At 48.4% G+C, this 19804-nt stretch overlaps 1 protein-coding gene across 1 annotated transcript in view; it reads right to left on the bottom strand.

Moving 5' to 3' along the window:
• Positions 1 to 19804, bottom strand: part of PAPPA (pappalysin 1) — a 266669-nt gene that overhangs the window by 80737 nt on the left and 166128 nt on the right. The window contains exon 11 of the mRNA XM_024996354.2: positions 831 to 944. Within this exon, the coding sequence (XP_024852122.1) occupies positions 831 to 944 (114 nt within the window). The remainder of the gene's footprint in view (positions 1 to 830; positions 945 to 19804) is intronic.

Below are 19804 nucleotides of genomic sequence, written 5' to 3'. Positions count from 1 at the left end.
AATCTTCCATTTCGGGAGCTGGACAACTGATCACGGTCCATGGTGGGAACAGGGAGACAGTGAAACCTCAGAGCAAAGAGCATAGCCTCTGAGGTCAGAGACTGCTCCAATCTTGGCTCTGCTCTTTTCAAGCTGTGTGATGCCCAGTGATGGCTGAGCCACTCTGGGCCTAAATTCCTTCACCTCTAAGTCACGGATCTGTAAATAGATACATCACAGGATGCCTGGGAGGCTCCGGGAAGATACTCAGACGTCCAGCACACACTAAAACCACATGAAATGAGGCTTATTATTCATCACTGCTCTGTGCTGACCAATCTCTGGACTAGGCATCGAGGAGACGAAGGTAAACAAGGCATGCCTTTCATTTCTGTAGATGGTGGAGTTCAACACAGGTGAGCAACACACACTAACAACACTCGGAACAACCACAGTCCACAGTCGGGAAGACGGGCCCGCGACAGCTACAGAATACCACGGCACATGACGAGTGCCATCCAACAGTGGGCCACACATGGAGGACTAGAAGCAAAAGGACAGTTCCTTCTCCCTGTAGGGCTCAGGGAAGACTTCAAGGCAAGGCAGCTTAAAAGAACGACATCTAAATGATATCTAAACTCTCGGCCAAAACAAGACTGACTGAAGGCATCCCATGAGCAATTAAGGGACTCCATTCCAGGAAGCATCCTGCTGCTAACTGTTTTGCTTTCTGTCCTTGCCATTAACACCCTCAGCAGGTAGACAAAACCAGCCTACGAAAGGGCCAAGGGAGACAGTGTTTCCTGGGGGCCTCTGCTGGACAGGCTGAGGCTCTCAAAGCTTTGACTTACCCGGACCCAGAAAGTGGTCTGAGCCAGCTGGGAATATGGGTAGCTGATGGTGCATGGGTACCAGGCGTGCTGGGAAATGCCTTCGCTGAGATCTATCACCTTGGTCCGACACACCTGGAAAAAAAAATAAAGGGAAACAGATGTCTTAGAGGGTCTTGGAGGTTGAATTAAATTCAACTCAGCAACACCTCACTATCCACCTATTCTGTTCTTGACACCACAGGAAGAAACAGTGATGAACAGACAAGAGTCTGTTCCAGGTGCCCACATTCTAATAATGCAGATGAGAAGATCTTCAGTGGTATTCAGGAAAGGAGGGATAACACATTTGGGTGGTAGAGACGTCAGAGAAGTTCTTGTGGGGACAGGTCCTGGAGGAGTTGACACCTGATTCGGGTCTGGAAGAGTAGGGTGGCTGCAGATGGGAGGGTATTGCCCATGGAAGGAAGAGAAGTAAAGGCTCAGAAGAAAGCAGAAGCCCAGGATGATGAGCTGCCTGGTATAATCAGAACTTGGGGAAAGAGGCAGAAAGGCAGGCCTGAGGCCCTGAATCTGTCACGGACGCTGAATACCAAGCATCCCTTCAGGACAAATCTGTAAATTGTGCTCAGAGCCAGATTAATGACACAGACCGGAACAGCGTCAGCATCTGTTCTCCCCAAAGAATATCGGCCCCACCGTTTGGGTATGTGTGTCATATCTACACACACACACAGCCCCTCAGTCTCAATGACAGATATACCAAATGACATTCCAAGAAACACGAAGCATGTAGAGATGAGGAGAATTCTTCAAACTGAGGAATTTCCTGTCCTGATGTCATTTCATCCCACTGGTTTAATCATTCATTCCAATACTATTTATTGAGTAACTGCAATTGGTCAAACACTCTGGGACAAGACATCAGACAAGGGAGCAGTGGGAGGAGCTTGGGGTGACAACGTGTGCAGGCAATCTGTCAGCTGTAGACTAGAAAAGAACTGTGATGGAAACGGAGAGGAGCAGCCACGATACTCTCGAGCTACGTCAGACTCTTGGCAAAAGGTCATCCCAAATTAGTGTTTTTCCTTGCATCTCTATGGTGACTCCTTTCTCAATATTCTCTGGGAATTTGGGCCTGTCATTCCAGATCTGTGGGTCTCAGATGACTCGCCTAAAAAGTAAAGTTAACTGAGAGACCTCTAAGGTCTTATAAGCTATGAGAAAAAAAGTGAGAGGATCTAATGTCAATTACACAAACAAACATACACATGTAAAACAAAAAAAAAAAAAGGAAAGGAAAAAAATATATATATACAAGGATCAAGACTATCCATTCCAGCAATATCTAAAGTAGCGAAAGATCAGGGATATACCATCATCAAAACACCTACAAACCATAAATGCTAAGAAAAGGTGTGGAGAAAAGGGAGCCCTTCTGCACCGTTGGTGGGAATGTAAATTGATACAGCCGCTATGGAGAACAGCATGGAGAGTCCTTAAAAAACTAGGAATAAAACCATCATATGACCCAGCAATCCCACCACTAGGCATATACCCTGAGGAAACCAAAACTGAAAGACACGTGTACCCCGATGTTCGCTGCAGCTCTATTTACAATAGAGGACATGGAAGTGACCTAGATGTCCATTGACAGATGAATGGATAAAGAAGCTGTGGTACAGACATACCGTGGAATATTACTCAGCCATAAAAAGGGATGCATTTGAGTCAGTCCTAATGAGGTGGATGAACCTAGAGCTAATTATAAAGAGTGAAGTAAGTCAGAAAAAGAAAAACAAATATTGTATGTTAACGCCTGTATATGGAATCTAGAAAGATGGTGCTGATGAACCTATATGCAGAGAATCAATGGAGACAGAGAACAGACTTATGGACACGGCTATGGAGTCAGGAAGGAGAGGGTGGGATGCATGGAGAGAATAACATGGAAACATACATTGCCATACGTAAAACAGACAGCCAAAAGGCATTTGCTGTATGACTCAGGGGATTCACACCAGGGCTCTGTAACAACCTAGAGGTGTGGGATGGGGAGGGAGGTGGGAGGGATGTTCCAGTGGGAGGGGACACGGGTAAACCTATAGCTGATTCATGTTGATGTTTGGTAGAAATCAACACAATCCTATAAAGCAATTACCCTTCAATTAAAAACAAATAAATTAAAAAAAAATCAGGGATAGTTTATATGCTCCCCTGTTGAAGAAGGGGTGAGTAAAGATGATACATTCACATGTTAGGATTCCATACGCAAAAGAATATTAGGAAGAGGACTGAAAGAGATTCAAATGTGGGGATGATCCTGAGAATATTTGACACCTGATTCAATATGGACCCTGGCCAAGAAAAATGGAAGCCCTATTTGTGAGTTCATAGATGACAACATAGAGGGATTGCAAAAGCATAACATGGAATGAATAAAGAATGAGGTATACGTGGGTAAGTACATTAGGGTTCTATTTATTAAAATCAAATGAAGTTAGACTATACCCCGGGAGTCATACAGATGAGTGTAGAAGAATTAAAAATAGCATGGAAAGTTGCACATCAAATTCACTGATCAAAGTCAAGCTGAAACACGTGGTCGCACTGTAATCCACAATTGCAAGCTGCAACGCTTTCTTTTAAAATAAATGTTTTGTTTTGGAATAATTTTATATTTACAGGAAACTTGCAAAGGAAGAAATACCAAGAGTTTCATATACACTTCACCCAGTTTCCTTAAAGTTAACATCTTCAGTTCATCCTTGAAATATCAAATAGAAGAAGAAAAGTGTCTTAACCAACTTTGGAGAATCACACCGTCACCCGGGGAGTTCCTGCAACGGGGAGCTGGGTTAAGATACCTGGTCCTGGTTCCAACTCCCTCAACATTCGGGGTGTAATTGCGAACCAGCTGTCTCCCATCTTTGGACCTCAGGCTATCTTTCACATCTGAATGTTGGATTAGGTCATGGCCTTTCAAGGTGTCACCTGTGGGTTCCTAGGGTTGCTTGGAGGTGTCAGTCTGGGCATCAGGATGGGGGAAGATGTGTTTAGCTCCTGCTCCACTGTTTCAACCAAAGCATCTTCACCCATCTGTTTTATATATCAAGATGCCTTGTATTGTTTCGTTTGAGAGCTTCATTGCTTTAAAACACAGAAAAGTACTGAAACTTGTTCACTGCCAAAGTTCCCCTCACCCTTCCCCAAGGTGTCAGTGGGTCCTGGGAATACAGTATTATTTTCCTGAATGTCACAGGTAACTTCCTAAGGAGAGTAAAGGTGCCAAGAATCAACCATCTCATTGGCCAGAAATTAGGTGATGAGTTCAGCTATTTAAATCCCTAGAAGCCTAATACCGAGGAGGCTGTGGGTAAAACATAGCCAATTTAATGGGCTGGCAGACTTTTTCAAGTTTATTTATTTTTCTCAAAAACAACGGAGACTGAGCTCAGGCAGATCCGCCAGGGGATTGGGTTACATTTTACAACAGTGCGAGACATCGCATAAACTATCTATGGCATTTGAAATCCAGGCCAGCGATTCGACATGTATCCTTTTGGAATTCTTTCCCCTTGTGTTCTTAGCTGCCTGTCCCCCAGCAGAGCGTGGTGGAGCGCATCTCTGGAGTGCTGAGCCCGGGGCTTATCTCTGAATCTACAGCAAGCAGGGTCAGAGAAGTCTCTGACATGAACAGAGCCCTCTTACTGCTTAAACACAATTTCCTCTTATCTCATCAACTCTATCAGCACCAGACAGGGCTTAGAGGGATGTAGCGCTGTTATTTTATTCTCCTGGTTTCCTATTTAGTGCTGTGTTTGTTTCGGGCTGGCTGTGATCCTGACCATGGACAGTCAAAGCAGATCAGAGAGGAACAAACAGATGTAGCTGAACCTTTGCCCGAAGCCCCAGCCGATGTTAAAATCATCTATGTTCCTGGGGAGGTGGGGGAAGGTTACAGAGGAAATGGCGGGGGGCTCATTCAGCAGCCATGGATGGAAAGGGGCTGGCACACGGGGCTCTCTCTGAGAGGAGAAGAGCCTTGCCCTTGGGCAAAAGGAGGGGCACATATCTAAGTGTGATCCCCAAGATAGCTGATTCTATGCAGGTGCTCTGCTTTCAGCCACCCATGTTTTGTACCTTCTAAAAAGGCAAATCCAATTCCACAAAGTCTTACTGAGCAGTGTAGACTTTACTGGGCATGTCGTGGGGGAGTGAGTAGGGGGTGACAGTGCTCACCCCGTGTGGGCTCATGCTCTCCCATCGTCGCCCCAGGCTGCTCTTTACTCATCCTCTCTCTCCAACCAGTGTCTTCAGCAACCTTCCCAACCTCTCTCACCCCCTCTCCCTTCCCAATCTCCACCTCTCTTCAATCCCAGGCAGAGTCATTCTGCTCTCCCTCCTGGTCTCTAGACACAAATCCTTCAAATGATGCCAAGGATTCGAGCTTGACCCCTTGGTCAAGAGATGACCAAAGCCCAGTGATGGCAGGGAGGTGAACACAGCAACCTTTGACTCTCTCTGTCCTACTGGTATGAACGAACTCTCCTCCCTTCCTTTACATCACTCACTGGTTTGTGGGATGCACCCCGGAGGCTCTAGAGGCATCGTGGTCTCTAGGCTCTTCTAGAGAGGAGAGGAGAGCGTCTCCTCTAGCTGACAGTAATCGTGCTGCATTTTTACTCCCATGCTCATGGCAGCATTATCTGCAACAGCCAAGATGTGAGAACAACCTAAACGTCATCAACAGATAAACGGATAAACTAAATGCGGTGGGTACACACAACAGAACAGTATTAAACCTGAAAAAAGAAGGAAATAAGCTACATTTGACTACACAGAGGACTCTCAAGGCTACTCTAAGTGCACCTAGGCAGTCACTACGAGACAAATACTGCATGGTTCCACTTATATGAGCTACCTAACATAGCTAAACCCACAGAACTGAAGAGTGGAATGGGAGCTGCCAGGGGCAGCAGGGAAAGGGACAAAGGAGTTGCTATACGTTTATAAATCAACGTATAAATCAACAATGGAGTCTCAGTTAAGCAAGTTGATTAAAATTTTAACAGATCTGCTATATAACACTATACTTATAATCAATAATGGGGCTTCCTAGGTAGCTCAGTGGTAAGGAATTCACCCGCAATGCAGGAGACTTGCAGGAGATGTGGGTCTGATCCCTGAGTCAGGAAGATTCCCTGGAGAAGGAAATGGCAACCCACTCCAGTATTCTTGCCTGGGAAATCCCATGGACAGAGGAGCCCAGCGGGCTACAGTCCACGGGGTCACAAAGAGTCAGACACAATTAGAGACTAAACAACAGCAACACAGTCACTATTATTGTGTTGTGCCCATAAAAACTTAGGAGGGCAGATTTGTTTTTAAGTGTTCTCATCACAATCTACTGAAATAAAACAGATAATATTATTTTGAATGACTGACATTGATATTCACTGAATGAATGAATAATTAACAAATGGTTAAGTGACTGAACAAATAAGTGATTGGATGAATGAATCAATAAATTAATAAATGACTGAATACAGTAAGAAATATATGATCCAGTGAAGGGGGGTAAGAGAAATTCATGTAATGATGCCATGCAAAGAACAGATGTGGCAAGCATCTTCACTTAAGTCTTTTCAGGGTAAGAGAAGGAATTACCCAGCATCTTCTTGATTACTTCGCAGATGAGGGGCTCTCTTCCATTCATAAACAGCCCAGCTTACCTTTGGGGAGATTCTTCCCAACAGCCAGGGGAAGGTGTCTAGCTGTACTTTCTTCTACTCTTACCTCTAAGCAGCAACACTCATAAGCTTCCACATTTTAGAGCTTAAGAGTTAGCGGGACTTAAGTAGGTTATCAACTGGGAGCATTTCTTTTTCAGTGGTCGAGGGAGAGCAACTATCTTGCACAATACATCACAGCAAGTAAGTGGCAAACCTGATATGAAAACAATGACTTTCTGGCCCCAGAACCGATGCCTGTTCTCTCCTGTGTTCTACACCCTCTCAAGCCTCCCTCCCTTACGCAGAACCATACCTAGTGAGATTTCTCCCCTTACCCAAGGATTCATAGCAGCAATCTCGGTGTCCATGTCACTCGCTTCTGCAGGAAGCCCAGCTCTATGTCTTTGATGGAAGCTGGGCAAGTCACTGCCTTTCAACCTCATCTTAGTGCAGGAACCAAGGGTGTGAACAAACCCCTTTCCCCTTGACCTTGAAGGGGAAAGTCTCATCTTTAGCACACTGCCTCAGACTCTCTGTCATCTTCAGAGGTAACTGTGCTCATTTTAAAAATAGAAACCAAGAGACACAGGGGACGTGGGCCAGTTCTATCTGCCACTTATCAGTTGGACATCTCTTCCATCCTGTCTCTCCATCTGTGAAGTGCAGTGGTGCCCCAGCAGCTTAAGAACACCCACAGAAATACTATCTCCCAAGGTCTTATGGGCACAGTATCATTTAATCCTCTCATTTATTCAGGTAGGCTGGAATTATCCCATTTTTCTGATGAGGAAAGGAGGCACGGAAGCTTTCAATGACTCTTTCAAGCTCACATATCCAATTGTGTGTAACAGCAGGATGCTGGACTCTGAGTCCACGTTATGTGGACTCAACCACATGGCAGCTCAATTGCTGTTTTGATTAAAACCTCTGCTTCCTCTGATGGAGAAGTAGATCCTGAGGACCACTCTCCTCATCTCCAGTCACTCCACACCCTCTCCCTGCTCCTGTGTGTGTGTGTGTGTGTGTGTGTGTGCATGCATGCGCACTCTGTCTTGTCCTACTCTTTGCAACCCTATGGACTGTAGCCTGCCAGACTCCTCTGTCCATGGGATTCTCTAGGCAAGAAAACTGGAGTGGGTTGTCATTTTCTACTCCAGGGGATCATCCCAACCCAGGGATCAAACCTGTGCCTCCTACACTGGAAGGCACATTCATTACCACTGCTCCATCCCTGCTCCAGAGGTTCCCATAATTCGCTTTCACAATGAAGAATGCATCGTATCGCCCTGCTAGTTCTCACCCCATCCGTGGCTGCCCCTGGACCACAGGATGGAAACTTCCCTAGACGCAGCTTACAAGGGCCTTGAGGAGCTGTTTCGGTCACATCCCCAGGTGCACAGCCAGCTGTGCTCCACCCGCGCAGGTGCACACGGGTGCCCCCTTCCCACTGGACTGCCCTTCCTCCCGCATGCCGCAGACTCCACCATCGTGAGGCTTGTGCCCAGTTTCTTTCCCCCTCCCCACCCCCACTTCCCTCATGGCACTTGATGATGGCCCATTTCGTGAAACACGACACATGCTTCAAAGCCAGTCTCAAATATCACCCCTCCTCTGAAAGCCTTTGCTCACCCCCCAGGCAGAATTAATTGCTCCCTCTTATGTGTCCATATAGTTCTTTATATATGCCTCCGTTACGGCGCTTGTCAGGTTGGATTATAGTTGTTTAGAGCTCAGTCTTATCCCTTTAAACTCTGAAGGCTTCCAAGGTGAGAACCATGTTTCATTTACTCTCAAATAAATCCCAGCAAATTGCCCAGCAGACAGGACACAAGAGGTGCCCCATGAACACCAATAACGCCAGCAGGGTATGTGGAGTGCCTGTTGTCTGCTGGCACTGCTTTCAGGACTCTGTATGTATGAAAGCATGCAGTCTTCAATGATGGCTAGGTAAGATAGGTGCTATTATTATACCCATTTAATCTATAAGGAAACTGAAGGCTGTATATTGTCACCCTGCTTATTTAACTTATATGCAGGGTACATCATGAGAAACACTGGGCTGGAAGAAGCACAAGCTGGAATCAAGATTGCCGGGAGAAATATCAATAACCTCACATATGCAGATGACACCACCCTTATGGCAGAAAGTGAAGAGGAACTAAAAAGCCTCTTGAAAATGAAAGAGGAGAGTGAAAAAGTTGGCTTAAAGCTCAACATTCAGAAAACAAAGATCATGGCATCTGGTCCCATCACTTCATGGAAATAGATTGGGAAAGAGTGGAAACAGTGTCAGACTTTATTTTTTTGGGCTCCAAAATCACTACAGATGGTGACTGCAGCCATGAAATTAAAAGATGCTTACTCCTTGCAAGAAAAGTTATGACCAACCTAGATAGCATATTCAAAAGCAGAGACATTACTGTGCCAAGAAAGGTCGATTTAGTCAAGGCTATGGTTTTTCCAGTGGTCATGTATGGATGTGAGAGTTGGACTGTGAAGAAAGCTGAGCACCGAAGAATTGATGCTTTTGAACTGTGTTGTTGGAGAAGACTCTTGAGAGTCCCTTGGACTGCAAGGAGATCCAACCAGTCCATTCTGAAGGAGATCAGCCCTGGGTGTTCTTTGGAGGGAATGATGCTAAAGCTCAATCTCCAATACTTTGGCTACCTCATGCGAAGAGTTGACTCATTGGAAAAGACTCTGATGCTGGGAGAGATTGGGGGCAGGACGAGAAGGGGACGACAGAGGATGAGATGGCTGGATGGCATCACTGACTCGATGGACATGAGTCTGAGTGAACTCCGGGAGTTGGTGATGGACAGGGAGGCCTGGCGTGCTGCGATTCATGGGGTTGCAAAGAGTCAGACACAACTGAGCGACTGAACTGAACTGAACTGAATTCACTGACATGAACTTGGGCAAACTCCGGGCTAGCGAGGGACAGGGAAGCCTGGTGTGCTGCAGTCTGTGGGTTCGCAAAGAGTCAGACACGATTTAGCGACTGAACAACAACAAAGTTCACTGAAGGTCACACAACTAGTTAGTGGAACCAAAACTCAAATCCAGACCCAAACTCAGCCCCCACTCCTAACTGTAGATATAGTTTGAAGAGAGCTTGTCTACATATGGCCTCAGGGCTGTTATAGAGACTGGACTTGGGGTTTTTTCTGGTTGTTTCTCCTGGTCTGCTGAATGGTTCAGCAGACAAAAGCAGGCCCTTCCAGGCCTGTTCTGGGATGGGGCTGTGTGGTTCAAAGAGCCTCGGGCTGCCAGGCTCCAGGACCTGCGTCCTAGAGCCGACTCAGTTGCTGACTTTCTCTGACATTCATCGTTCCTGCTTGCAGATGGAGTAAGATGGAACCACAAAGGGCTCTTCTGTTCGGACATTCTGCCACCTTTTGATGTCCAGTTCCTTCCAGCAAAGGTATCGATTCTGCAGTGAAATATGATGCTCCTGTAGGTCTGAGTTGGCTCAGGGATCCCATGTCTCTGATACCCTGAGGCCAAAAGCTAACTCCTATCACAGCCAGCATTTCTGTCTAAGGCAACTGGAGAAGTAACCTAAAATTTTACTGCAGTCATTCCAGCAACGTGTTTTCTGTTTTATTTTTCTTTTCTTTTTGTGTGTGCTGCAAAAGAGCTGGAAGTTCTTCTCCCAGAGCTTTGAGATCATCGGATGTTTGAGTTGGGAAAGTCCTCAGAGATCTGATTCCAGCCATCATGCCTGACAGACAGGTTGGGGACAGAGCCCAGTGGGGACCAGAACAGCGCTGCACGGTCCTCCGGGCTGGCTCTCGGCTGACAGAAGTAGAGGCCTCTGTGGCCCTAGGACTTGGGGACTTTCATCCACACCAGGCGCCGCCAGCCACGACACCCAGCACCCGCCTCCAAACCTCCTCCCTTGCAGAAGACTGCTTTCAATTAGAGGAGTTAACGATGTCTTGCTTTCAAAGGGTTTTTTAAATCCAGTTTATCTTCCACCCACACACGATGTACACAAAGGCGGGGATGGAGAGAGAACAGGGGGAGTGGGCGTTCTGGCATTTTCCCACACAAGGGAGATGCCAGGAGGTTTCTCCTGAATTTCACTTTTACAGATTTACATGCTCTTTTGTCAATCACAGGATGGAGGAAGTGCTCGTCAAACCTTGAGCCCATCTTCTCCAATTTCCTCTTTCAATCCAGAGGGACCTGGGAAAGGGTCTCATGGAAAAAGAGAGGAAAAGGAATAGGGAGAGGGAGGGGAGCATGCTGACAATAACAATGCATGTAAGCGCAGAAGTGTATGCACGACAAGCACTTGTGTGCACACGCACACACACACACTCCCCAGGCAGTGGTTCAGAATATTCCTATTCGGGCCACATGTTAACCTCAGGTTTACAGGCCCCAAGCCAAGCCATTTCCCCAAGAACTGCAAGGCTGCAGAGGTGGGCAGGGGTCCTTGCTCTGAAGACTGAAGGCTGTAAGGGGCCTTGGGAGATCGGACAGAGTCGTCAATGTGAAATAAAGCTGCCTCTATAAAGCTGGCTTGACTGTTCCTTCGAGAACATGCTGCTCCCTCCTGAGAGTTCCTGTTGGGGAGGGACAGGGGACCAGCTCTTAAGGATGGCCCCCCAGGACTGACGCTGCCCCGTGTATCACCTCCTCTGACCCTTACAATAACCCTGAGGAATGACCATTTTGTGTGTGTGTGTCCCTCCTGGAGAGATAAGGGCTCTGAGGTTTGGAAGGCACTGGCCGCTCCCCTGGGACATAGAGGTCAAAGCCGAGTGGTCTGACTCAACGTCCGCCCTCTCCCCACCCTGTGGCTGGACGTGCTGAGGACGCTTCGTCACAGCCTTTGTGTAACATGCCGTGCTGTGGTTTCTCGCCCATCTGTCCCCGCGCACGAGCTTCGAGGCCACTGCCCACGCCTGATCGATCTCTCCCTTTCATTGGTGTCCAGTGGAGGTCACTGGGCAGGGCTCCTTGAATGTGGCCTTTGTTGAGATGATGCGGCTTTTCCAAGGCTGCACGTGCGGTTCAGGGCTGACAACGTCTGACCTAGAAGCCCGGGTCTCTGGGGGCCTCGACCAGCGCTGGATGCGGGAAGACACCAGAGACCCAGCATCCGTTCAGGAGCACCAGTACGTGGGGCAGCCACATCCGGCTACCACCCAGGCTCAGCCGGCGCTGACTGCCGTGAACAAACCGATGGCAAAGAACTGGTACTCACAGCCACCTCTCTCGTTAGCAGAATGCACTGCAGAGCCTGGCTGATTCCATTTCTTCGCTCCCTCCCTGAAACCACCCTGTGAGAATCTGAGACTGTCACCTCAAGGAAGCGCAATGGCCCCTGAGCCCAGCGGCACGCTCAAGGCCCGCGTGCAGGGTCAGGGTGGCCATCCCCCCACCTCCTGCCCAGGACAGACCTCCTTAGCCTGGGCCTGCTGCCTCCCTGACCACAGACTCACCCTGGCTCAGGACTGGCCCAGGAAGTGGGCCTATCTGCAGCCCCTGAACTTGGCTGTTTGCTCACTGAGGGCAAGCATGAGGCCTTACTTGCTACCTCTTTAATACTAAGCGCAAGCGGTTTAGTCGCTGAGATGTATCTGACTCTTGCGACCCCGTGGACTATAGCTTGCCAGGCTCCTCTGTCTGTGGGATTTTCCAGGCAAGGATCCTGAAGTGGGTGGCCATGCCCTTCTCCAGGGGATCATCCCGACTCAGGGATTAAACCCGGGTCTCCTGCATTGCAGGCAGATTCTTAATCAATTGAGCTACCAGGGGAAAGCCTAAAGTAAGCACTAAGCTAGCTGAATAAAGAATGAACTGACACCGGTCACAGGGATGTTACTGATCCTTAATATGTATCGGGCGTCTAACACGAGCTCCGCATGCCTGGTCTCCATGAAGGCGACGTGGACACCAAATGTTACGACTCTGGCTCAGGGCCTCCTTCACTGGCTGTGGAATACTGTGGTCCTCTCCCGCCTGGGTCCTGTTCCCCACTCACTGCTCCGCCCATCCTGATCGCCTTCCTGTGCTCCTTCCTCCAAACTGACCCTCTGAGTATAACGCACGAAATATCTTAAAAGGTATCCATAACTGGGGTTAACATTACACGATACACACACACACACACACTTTCAATCCCCTCGTCCAATTTCTATTAACACATTTTCCATTTCCTCCTCCAATCTCCATTTTACACACTAGTGAAAGAGTCCATGCGGTCACAAAAAGTCGAACACGACTGAGCAACTAAACCACTACTACAACTAGTGAGAGACAGACAGACAGACAGACAGAAAGGCGGGGGACAGCCAGGCTTTCTTTCCTGATCATTAGAAACGGTGCTCACTCCCCAGCCCCGGCCCTCAGAACAGCGTCCCCTTTGAAACCTGCCTTAAAAAGACAGAAAGAGGAGGGGAAGGCTGGATGGCCTGTCTTTCAATTTCAGGGTTTATTATTTGTTGTGGACAATCGAGCAAAGAAGTGTCTCCTGCGTATAGGGCGGTGCCTGGGGTGTAGTCACCTCCTCTGCTCGGCAGACCTCAGGGCCTCCCCACCCAGGAGACCCTCGCAGATGAGGTAACCTGGCGTCAGATGCCCTCCGGCCTTGGGGTCAGCTCCAGGGTGGCTAGTTCCTTGTTGCCCCCCAGAGTCTGTCCCTAACACATTAGGCATTTCACACTCCTTAGGGGTCTAATATCCTGCTGGCCCACACCTCCCACATGTGTCTGGAATGCTATGGTTTGGGGCACAAGCCCCTTGGCCTGATCAAATGGTCCTGGAAAAAACGCCTAGGCTCTCAAGGGGAAACGTGCCAAGACGTCACTTAAAACACCACTGTCACACAGCATCCTGACGCTTTTACAGGCGAGGAAACCAACTTTCTTAGAAAAGACATGGTTCAGAGCCACAGAATTGATTCTTGGGAACCACTCACTCAATGGCCTAATTTTACAGACAGACACTCAGGGAACTTTCTTCTAAGGGAAACGTGTTTATGCAAGGGGCCTCAGAAGGTGTCCATGATCAATGGCAGAGACAAAACACACTTTCTTTGCCAACACCTAAACCAGCAACCATGTCCCAAGCACAGATCCTCTCCTTCCTGCGTAAGGCAGGAATTGCCACCCTCACCTGCTCTCCAGGTAGGGAGCCTGAGTTTCAAAGGCGACCAACGGCATCCTTAAGCCACACCCATCAGGACTGTGAAGTCCGGGTCTGATTCCCACCGGTGGTACTACAAGTCTGCCTCCTTTGATACAGGTGAGGAAGCCGAGACCCACCTAGGGTAAACGGTGATTTGCAGGAAGGCGACGATGACAGCAGCGACGGTGAGCACTCACCGGCTTTCACCGCCATCAGCTCCATCCTCCTCTCACTGTGAAAGGGAGTCCTATTGCCCATTTTCAGGTGGGAAAACTGAGGCCAAGGGAGAGGAAGAAATAATCACCACGGCAGTGGGAGTGCCAGTTAACAAAAGGACAGAGGTCAGCCACTGACTTTGTACGACATGGGGGTTCTCACCACGCCGACCCTCGGGGTCAGCACCATCTCCCATCTCCCAGACAGCAGAGCCGGGCCTCGGGCGCGCTCAGCACCGGAACCCACCCACCCATTTCGAGGAGGCGCTGGGCAGGGGGCTCGGGCTCCTCCAGCTAGTAAATCCTCTAACAAGGGAGAGTGATTAGTGTCGGATGTGGCGGTCGGCTTTTGTGCGGCTGACAACTCGTCCCTTTAGAGGCCGGGCCGGGCTCATTTCACGGGGGCCCTCCACAGGCCGGCTCCCGGCTCCGTAATTACGCCATTCACCAGTCACCCAGGCCCGCCTCTGAACTCCTGACCCGGCACTGAAAGACTTGGGATCTCATTACTAATCTCTTAAGCCACCTAGTCCTCCAAAATACATCCATTTAAGTTGGAGGCCAAGGCTTCGGGGGTGGGAGCCAGAAAGAGGGAAAGTCCAGCAGAGGCCCTTCTCATGACATGGCCGTGGGCCTGCTCTGGGGCCTGGGGCCGGAGCCACAGGGCAGCTGGCCTGGCTGGCTGGCTTGGGGCAAGACAGGGCTCCCCAAGGCTCGGGACTCAGCTCCGACACTATGCTTTGGGATGGGGAGGGCATCTGGACCCACCTGTTTGTAATTTCAGGGGTGCGGGTAGGGGATGAGGCCCGTGTTTGTTTTAATTATTATTATTGTTGTTGAAAAGGGAGGGGGAAAAAAATGAGCAGAAACTGCTAACATCTGGAGGCTGCTGTCCAGTTTACGTAATCTCCTGAAGCCGAGGAGGGACACGGGATCCCCAGCCAGATGGTCCGTGGGTGACTTCACGGTACATGTGTCTCCTCGGGCAGTTAAAATGCTGACAGGGTTAGAAGAGTGGGTTGCAGGACCTTCTTAAAATTCTTTAGGGGTGAGGGATGGGGGCTTGGGGGTGCTTCCAGAGATCTCAGTTTTCCTTTGGAAAACTCAAATTTTGCTCTGGCCAAAGCTCACGTACTTCTTATATTTCTAATTCATTCATTCATGCATTCATTCAATATACACTGACATGACACTTACTACAAGTTAGGTTCTTTATCTCATGATGTCTAAGGAACATGTATCCCAGAGAAGGGCAAAAAAGGCCATAAAGATAAAATCCCTTCCCTGAAAGAGGTCCCAGACCCAAGTGGAGCAGGGGGAGGGTAAATGATGATGCCAGCAAGCGCCCATCCAACAACGTGGTAGGCTCTCTGCTCAAGGTTTGTGCAGGCTTAGAGGAACCTGGAAAAAAGAAGTTCCCAGACAATCCGTGCCCAAGCAGCGGGCCTGAAATGACGAATCTTAATATCGAGAGGCTGGAGAGCAAGGGCTGGAGAAAAAAAAAGCAAGAGAAGGAGAAAAACTGGGCCACAGCTGAGCCACGACAAACTCAGTTTCCCAGATGATGTCAATAGCAGAAGCATGAAGGATAAAGTTCGAGATGTAGAATTTTGCTGCAAACACAATTCTGAGGACATTACTATTTTTTTAAAAAAATCACATTGCTAACTTTATGTGTTTCCAAATCTCTTTAAAAAAAAAAAACAATTGTACTGAAAGCAATGAATGACATTTCATGAATTCTAGGTCAGGATATAAGCAGCCTAGACTCTGAAAGAGACCAAGACGGTGTTGTTATCTTCAACTAGAATGTGGACTCAAATCTGGATCGAAACCCAGAAACCCAGAGATACTGGCAGCGTGAGGTGAAAATTCGGAGGCATCACCAGCCTCCAATATGAATCCTGAAGCAATATGAATCTGACATGTATTTCAGAGTTTGGGGGCATCGTCAGTTTTAAAACAGGACTTTGAGTATGTAAACACTTCCAGTTCTAGACCAGAATACCAGGGTACTGCCATTCTAGTAACAGGGCCAAGCAATGCTGTCTGCTCTAAATCCAGTACCCCCAAATGCCTGTGTCAGAAACCAAAGACAAAGAACACAGATCCAGTGAGCTTTACTCTAAAATGCCCTGTCTACAGGCTCGGGAGTGGAATTGGGAGACATGGCCAACTGAGGAGCAAAGCACTGAAGGTGGAAATCTCCAACACAGCTCAGAGCCACTCAGACTCACACAGGCTGTCCAAGGAAGCCTCCAGACTGCTCCGTTGCCTACTCTGGCATCCCTGAGATGTGCACGGGTTAATCAGGGAAATGGTGACCGTGTCCAAACTCGGTGCCTGGTCACTGAAACCCTTGGTTAAGCATAGCTGAGCAGTGGTTAATGGCAGTCTTGACCACACTGGCCTATTCGAGAAAGGTCAAGGGAGTGATTTTTCACTTAAAAACAGCTGTGCGTTAAAAGAACAAGACTTTCTCAAGTTCATAAAACTAGGAGTTTCCAGGTTGTCTTGTGTTGTTTTCTCCCTTCCCCTTCTTCGCCATCTCCTCCTTTCCTAATAAAGATGTGTGTGCCCCAAGCTGTGACCAGGATGGCGGACAAGTCACACTGCCCACAGGGAGCCCTACTTGGTGCCCAGGCGGCCACACAGAGTGCCTTGTCTTGGGTTCTGCCCTTTGCCACAAACCTCAGGGTCTTCTGGTCCCCTCCGATCACCCAGGGAGGAAGTGCTAGAAAGCACCGCATGCGTGCCTCTCCACTTTGCTTTGGAAGAGCAGTAGTACTCTTGGCAGGGCTGCCCCAGTTCAATTTCTCCAAGGAAGAGGCTCTGAAGGATGCCATGCTTTGATGCACACCAGGACCCGAGGACAGGGCTGGCATATGCTTTTGTCAGCAGCCTGCTGACCTTCTGGCTCAAAGAAGGGCTCACATTCTGAAGGACGAGGATGGCATCTCTCTCTGGCCTTCCTCTCCAGATTTCAGCAGGAGGGACGGTGATATGCAAATTGGGGGCTTTGCCCATCAAATGTCCAATGGCCACTGCTGACGCCCGTGTCCACCACCCCAGCTGCAGAGCTCTCTGGGGGACAGGGGCCATCTGCAGTGGTGCTCTCCCCCAGGGGGCCCTTGGACGAGGCAGCACACATCTGCAAAAGAGCAGGGTGTTGAAGCAGCTGTTCTGAGACACGGTCCATGGGAACCATCCCAGCATGATCTGGGATCCACAATATGACCTTCTCAACAATCCTACACCTGCCGCTTGCCTGAACTTTCCATGAGCAGTGGAAGTAACACACATCCAAGAGATGTGGGCCAGAACTTATTGACGTCATGACCGAATGCTCTAAGATGCCTAAGTTCCTCCACTGAAAAATAAATGAGGGTTTGGAGGGTTGTTCCAGGGTTCAAAGATCCCTTGCTCATTCAAGTGCTGACACACAGCCCTGCAACCCAGAAACACGCTTAACATTCCCCTCTGTGGTCCCTTCCCACTTCTTTCCTCCTGGTTCTAGAAGAAGACAGTCCTGGGCATGAATTCTAGATTTCCCTGCCTCACCCCTAGCTGGTTGTAGAAACTTGGGTAAGTTATTAATACTTAACCTTTGTTAAGTCCCAACTTAGTCCTTTGTAAACCAGTGAAAGTTAGTCTCTACTTCCCAAAGGGGCTGGCGGGTATAAATGTGCTAAAAATGGAGTGAAACTCTGGGTAGAGGTCCTGACATGGAGTAATCACGCAGAAAGCCAGACCATCTATGTTGCTATCACCACCAGCTATTGTTATTACTACTGTGTCCTTGGTATTACTGTTACTGTCACTTATTATTATTATTTATATCATTTATAAAAGTTACTGTCATTTATTATTATTTAGTCATTCCTTTGCATCTGGCCTCTCATTTTTCTTATCAAGTCCTCTGCAACCAGTGAAAGTTAGTCATTATCTCTTAGAGGGGCTGGCAGCTGTAGAAGTGCTGTAACACTGTGAAGCTCAGCTTTTCAGGTAGCGAGCGCTGTTCTAGACCTGGCATAGCTCAAGGTGTAAGATGGAGCCCAGATTCTTGGCAGTTCACGGGACAGGTGGTGTGGAAAGTCATAGACAAAGGCAGATGCAAAGTACTGATAGAAGGTCACTTATGCTGGGCCACGGATGATTCCAGAAGTGCTATGTGGTATCAGAGAGTGAGGGCTCCACATGGGCTGGGATGGTCAAAACAGGCCACATGAAAGAGGAACTGGCTGAAGCAGACCTTGAAAGATAGTTAAGCTTTAAATGAGAGGACTTCCCTGGTGGTCCAGTGGTTAAGAATCACCTGCCCATGTGGGAGACACAGGTTCCATCCCTGGGCTGGGAAGATCCAACATGCCATGGAGCAGCTGTGCTGTGAATCACAATTGCGAGCCACAGTTACTGAAGCCCACGCTCTAGGGCTGGGGTACGGTAAGCACCTGCGCATTGCAAATGCTGAAGCCCGCCCTCTCTAGAGCCCATGTTCCATAACAAGAGAAGATAATGCGATGAGAAGCCTGAATACCACAAGGAAGAGGAGCCCCTGCTCACCTAGAGAAAGCCTGTGCAGAGCAATGAAGACCCAGCACAGTCAAAAATAAATGCTTTTTTTTTTTAAAGGTGGATGAATGAAGGATGGTGTTTCCATGTAGAAGAAATGGAAACTTCAAGGTCTGTCTCGGGATTGCAGATGGGTCCATTCTGTCTGGAAGGTTCCTGTCTAATAAACCTGTTAGACAACAGGCTGTGAGGAAAAGCTGAGAGAAACAGACTGTGGAATGCCTTACCTGCTAAGACTCTGGGACTTTATACACCGTGGGGAACACGGTGCATAAATATAAATAAACAGAGATCTTTCACAAGCGAGAGATCCCTGAGACCAATATTTATTGTGAATAAATATTTATTAAATAAATATTTATTGTGAACGCTGGAAAAGGTACTACAAAAGGAAAAGCCTCCAATAAAGATACGCGCAGACTTAATGATTTAAGATGACGTATCACAAAAAGATAAGTATGTCATATTTCACTTTGGGAACAAAAGAAGGGTTACTCTAAAACAAAAAAAATTCTTGGGAGAAGTGTGTCTACTAGAAAGCATGTGGGCTGTGGAGCCTGAAAGCACTGGTCTCACTCCTGTTACACCACTTGGAGGAACGGTTCTTCTGCCTCCCCATCTGTGAAATGAGAATATACTTCTTACTAGATTATAAGGATTTAATGCCATAACCAAAGTGAATCCGTGTAGACAGCAGTTATTACATGCCAGGCAATGTTCCTTGTGCTCTTTGTGTGCCGTTTTCTAGAATACTCGCAATTGCCAGTTCATCTCCCTATTTTACAGATGAGGAGACTGAGGCAGAGAGAGATTATGGTCGCCCTGGGTCTCACTATAGGTGGAGGCATGAGGATGTGCTAGACTAGAACACCTCCGACAGGGGGCTCAGTGTCTGCCTGTGGCTGTCTAATTTTAAATCCACTGGAAGTTCAGCGCCCTAGTGCCCTGAGCCGCATCTCCGGGGTTCAGTACAATAGGTGGCGAGCGGCAGTAGTGCCAGGAGGGGCAGTAGGCACCTCCACTGTCACCGAAAGTCCTATCAGAGAACGGATCTGGAGGCCGGCTCTCTACACTGACCCAGGTCTACCTTCTCTGGCACATAAACTGACCACAGCTCCCCAGCGTGTGTCAGTTTCTCTCCTTCCTGCATGGCTCTGCTTTACTTTTCTCTTCCCAGACCCCTTGCCCCAGGCAGCTGTGTTGCAGACCTGGGCATCTCCCTGGCAGTAGCCACCATTCCTGAGAGCAGTATCCTGCCAGCAGGCCGGATCTCTCCCAAACTCACATCTCTTTCCCAAGATGGAGACAAATGCAGGCTTCAGGCAAGCAT

This window comes from Bos taurus, chromosome 8 (assembly GCF_002263795.3).
Source record: "Bos taurus isolate L1 Dominette 01449 registration number 42190680 breed Hereford chromosome 8, ARS-UCD2.0, whole genome shotgun sequence".
Lineage (NCBI taxonomy): Eukaryota > Metazoa > Chordata > Mammalia > Artiodactyla > Bovidae > Bos > Bos taurus.
Note: the sequence above shows the minus strand (reverse complement) of the source record. Positions and strands in the feature narration are given on the sequence as shown.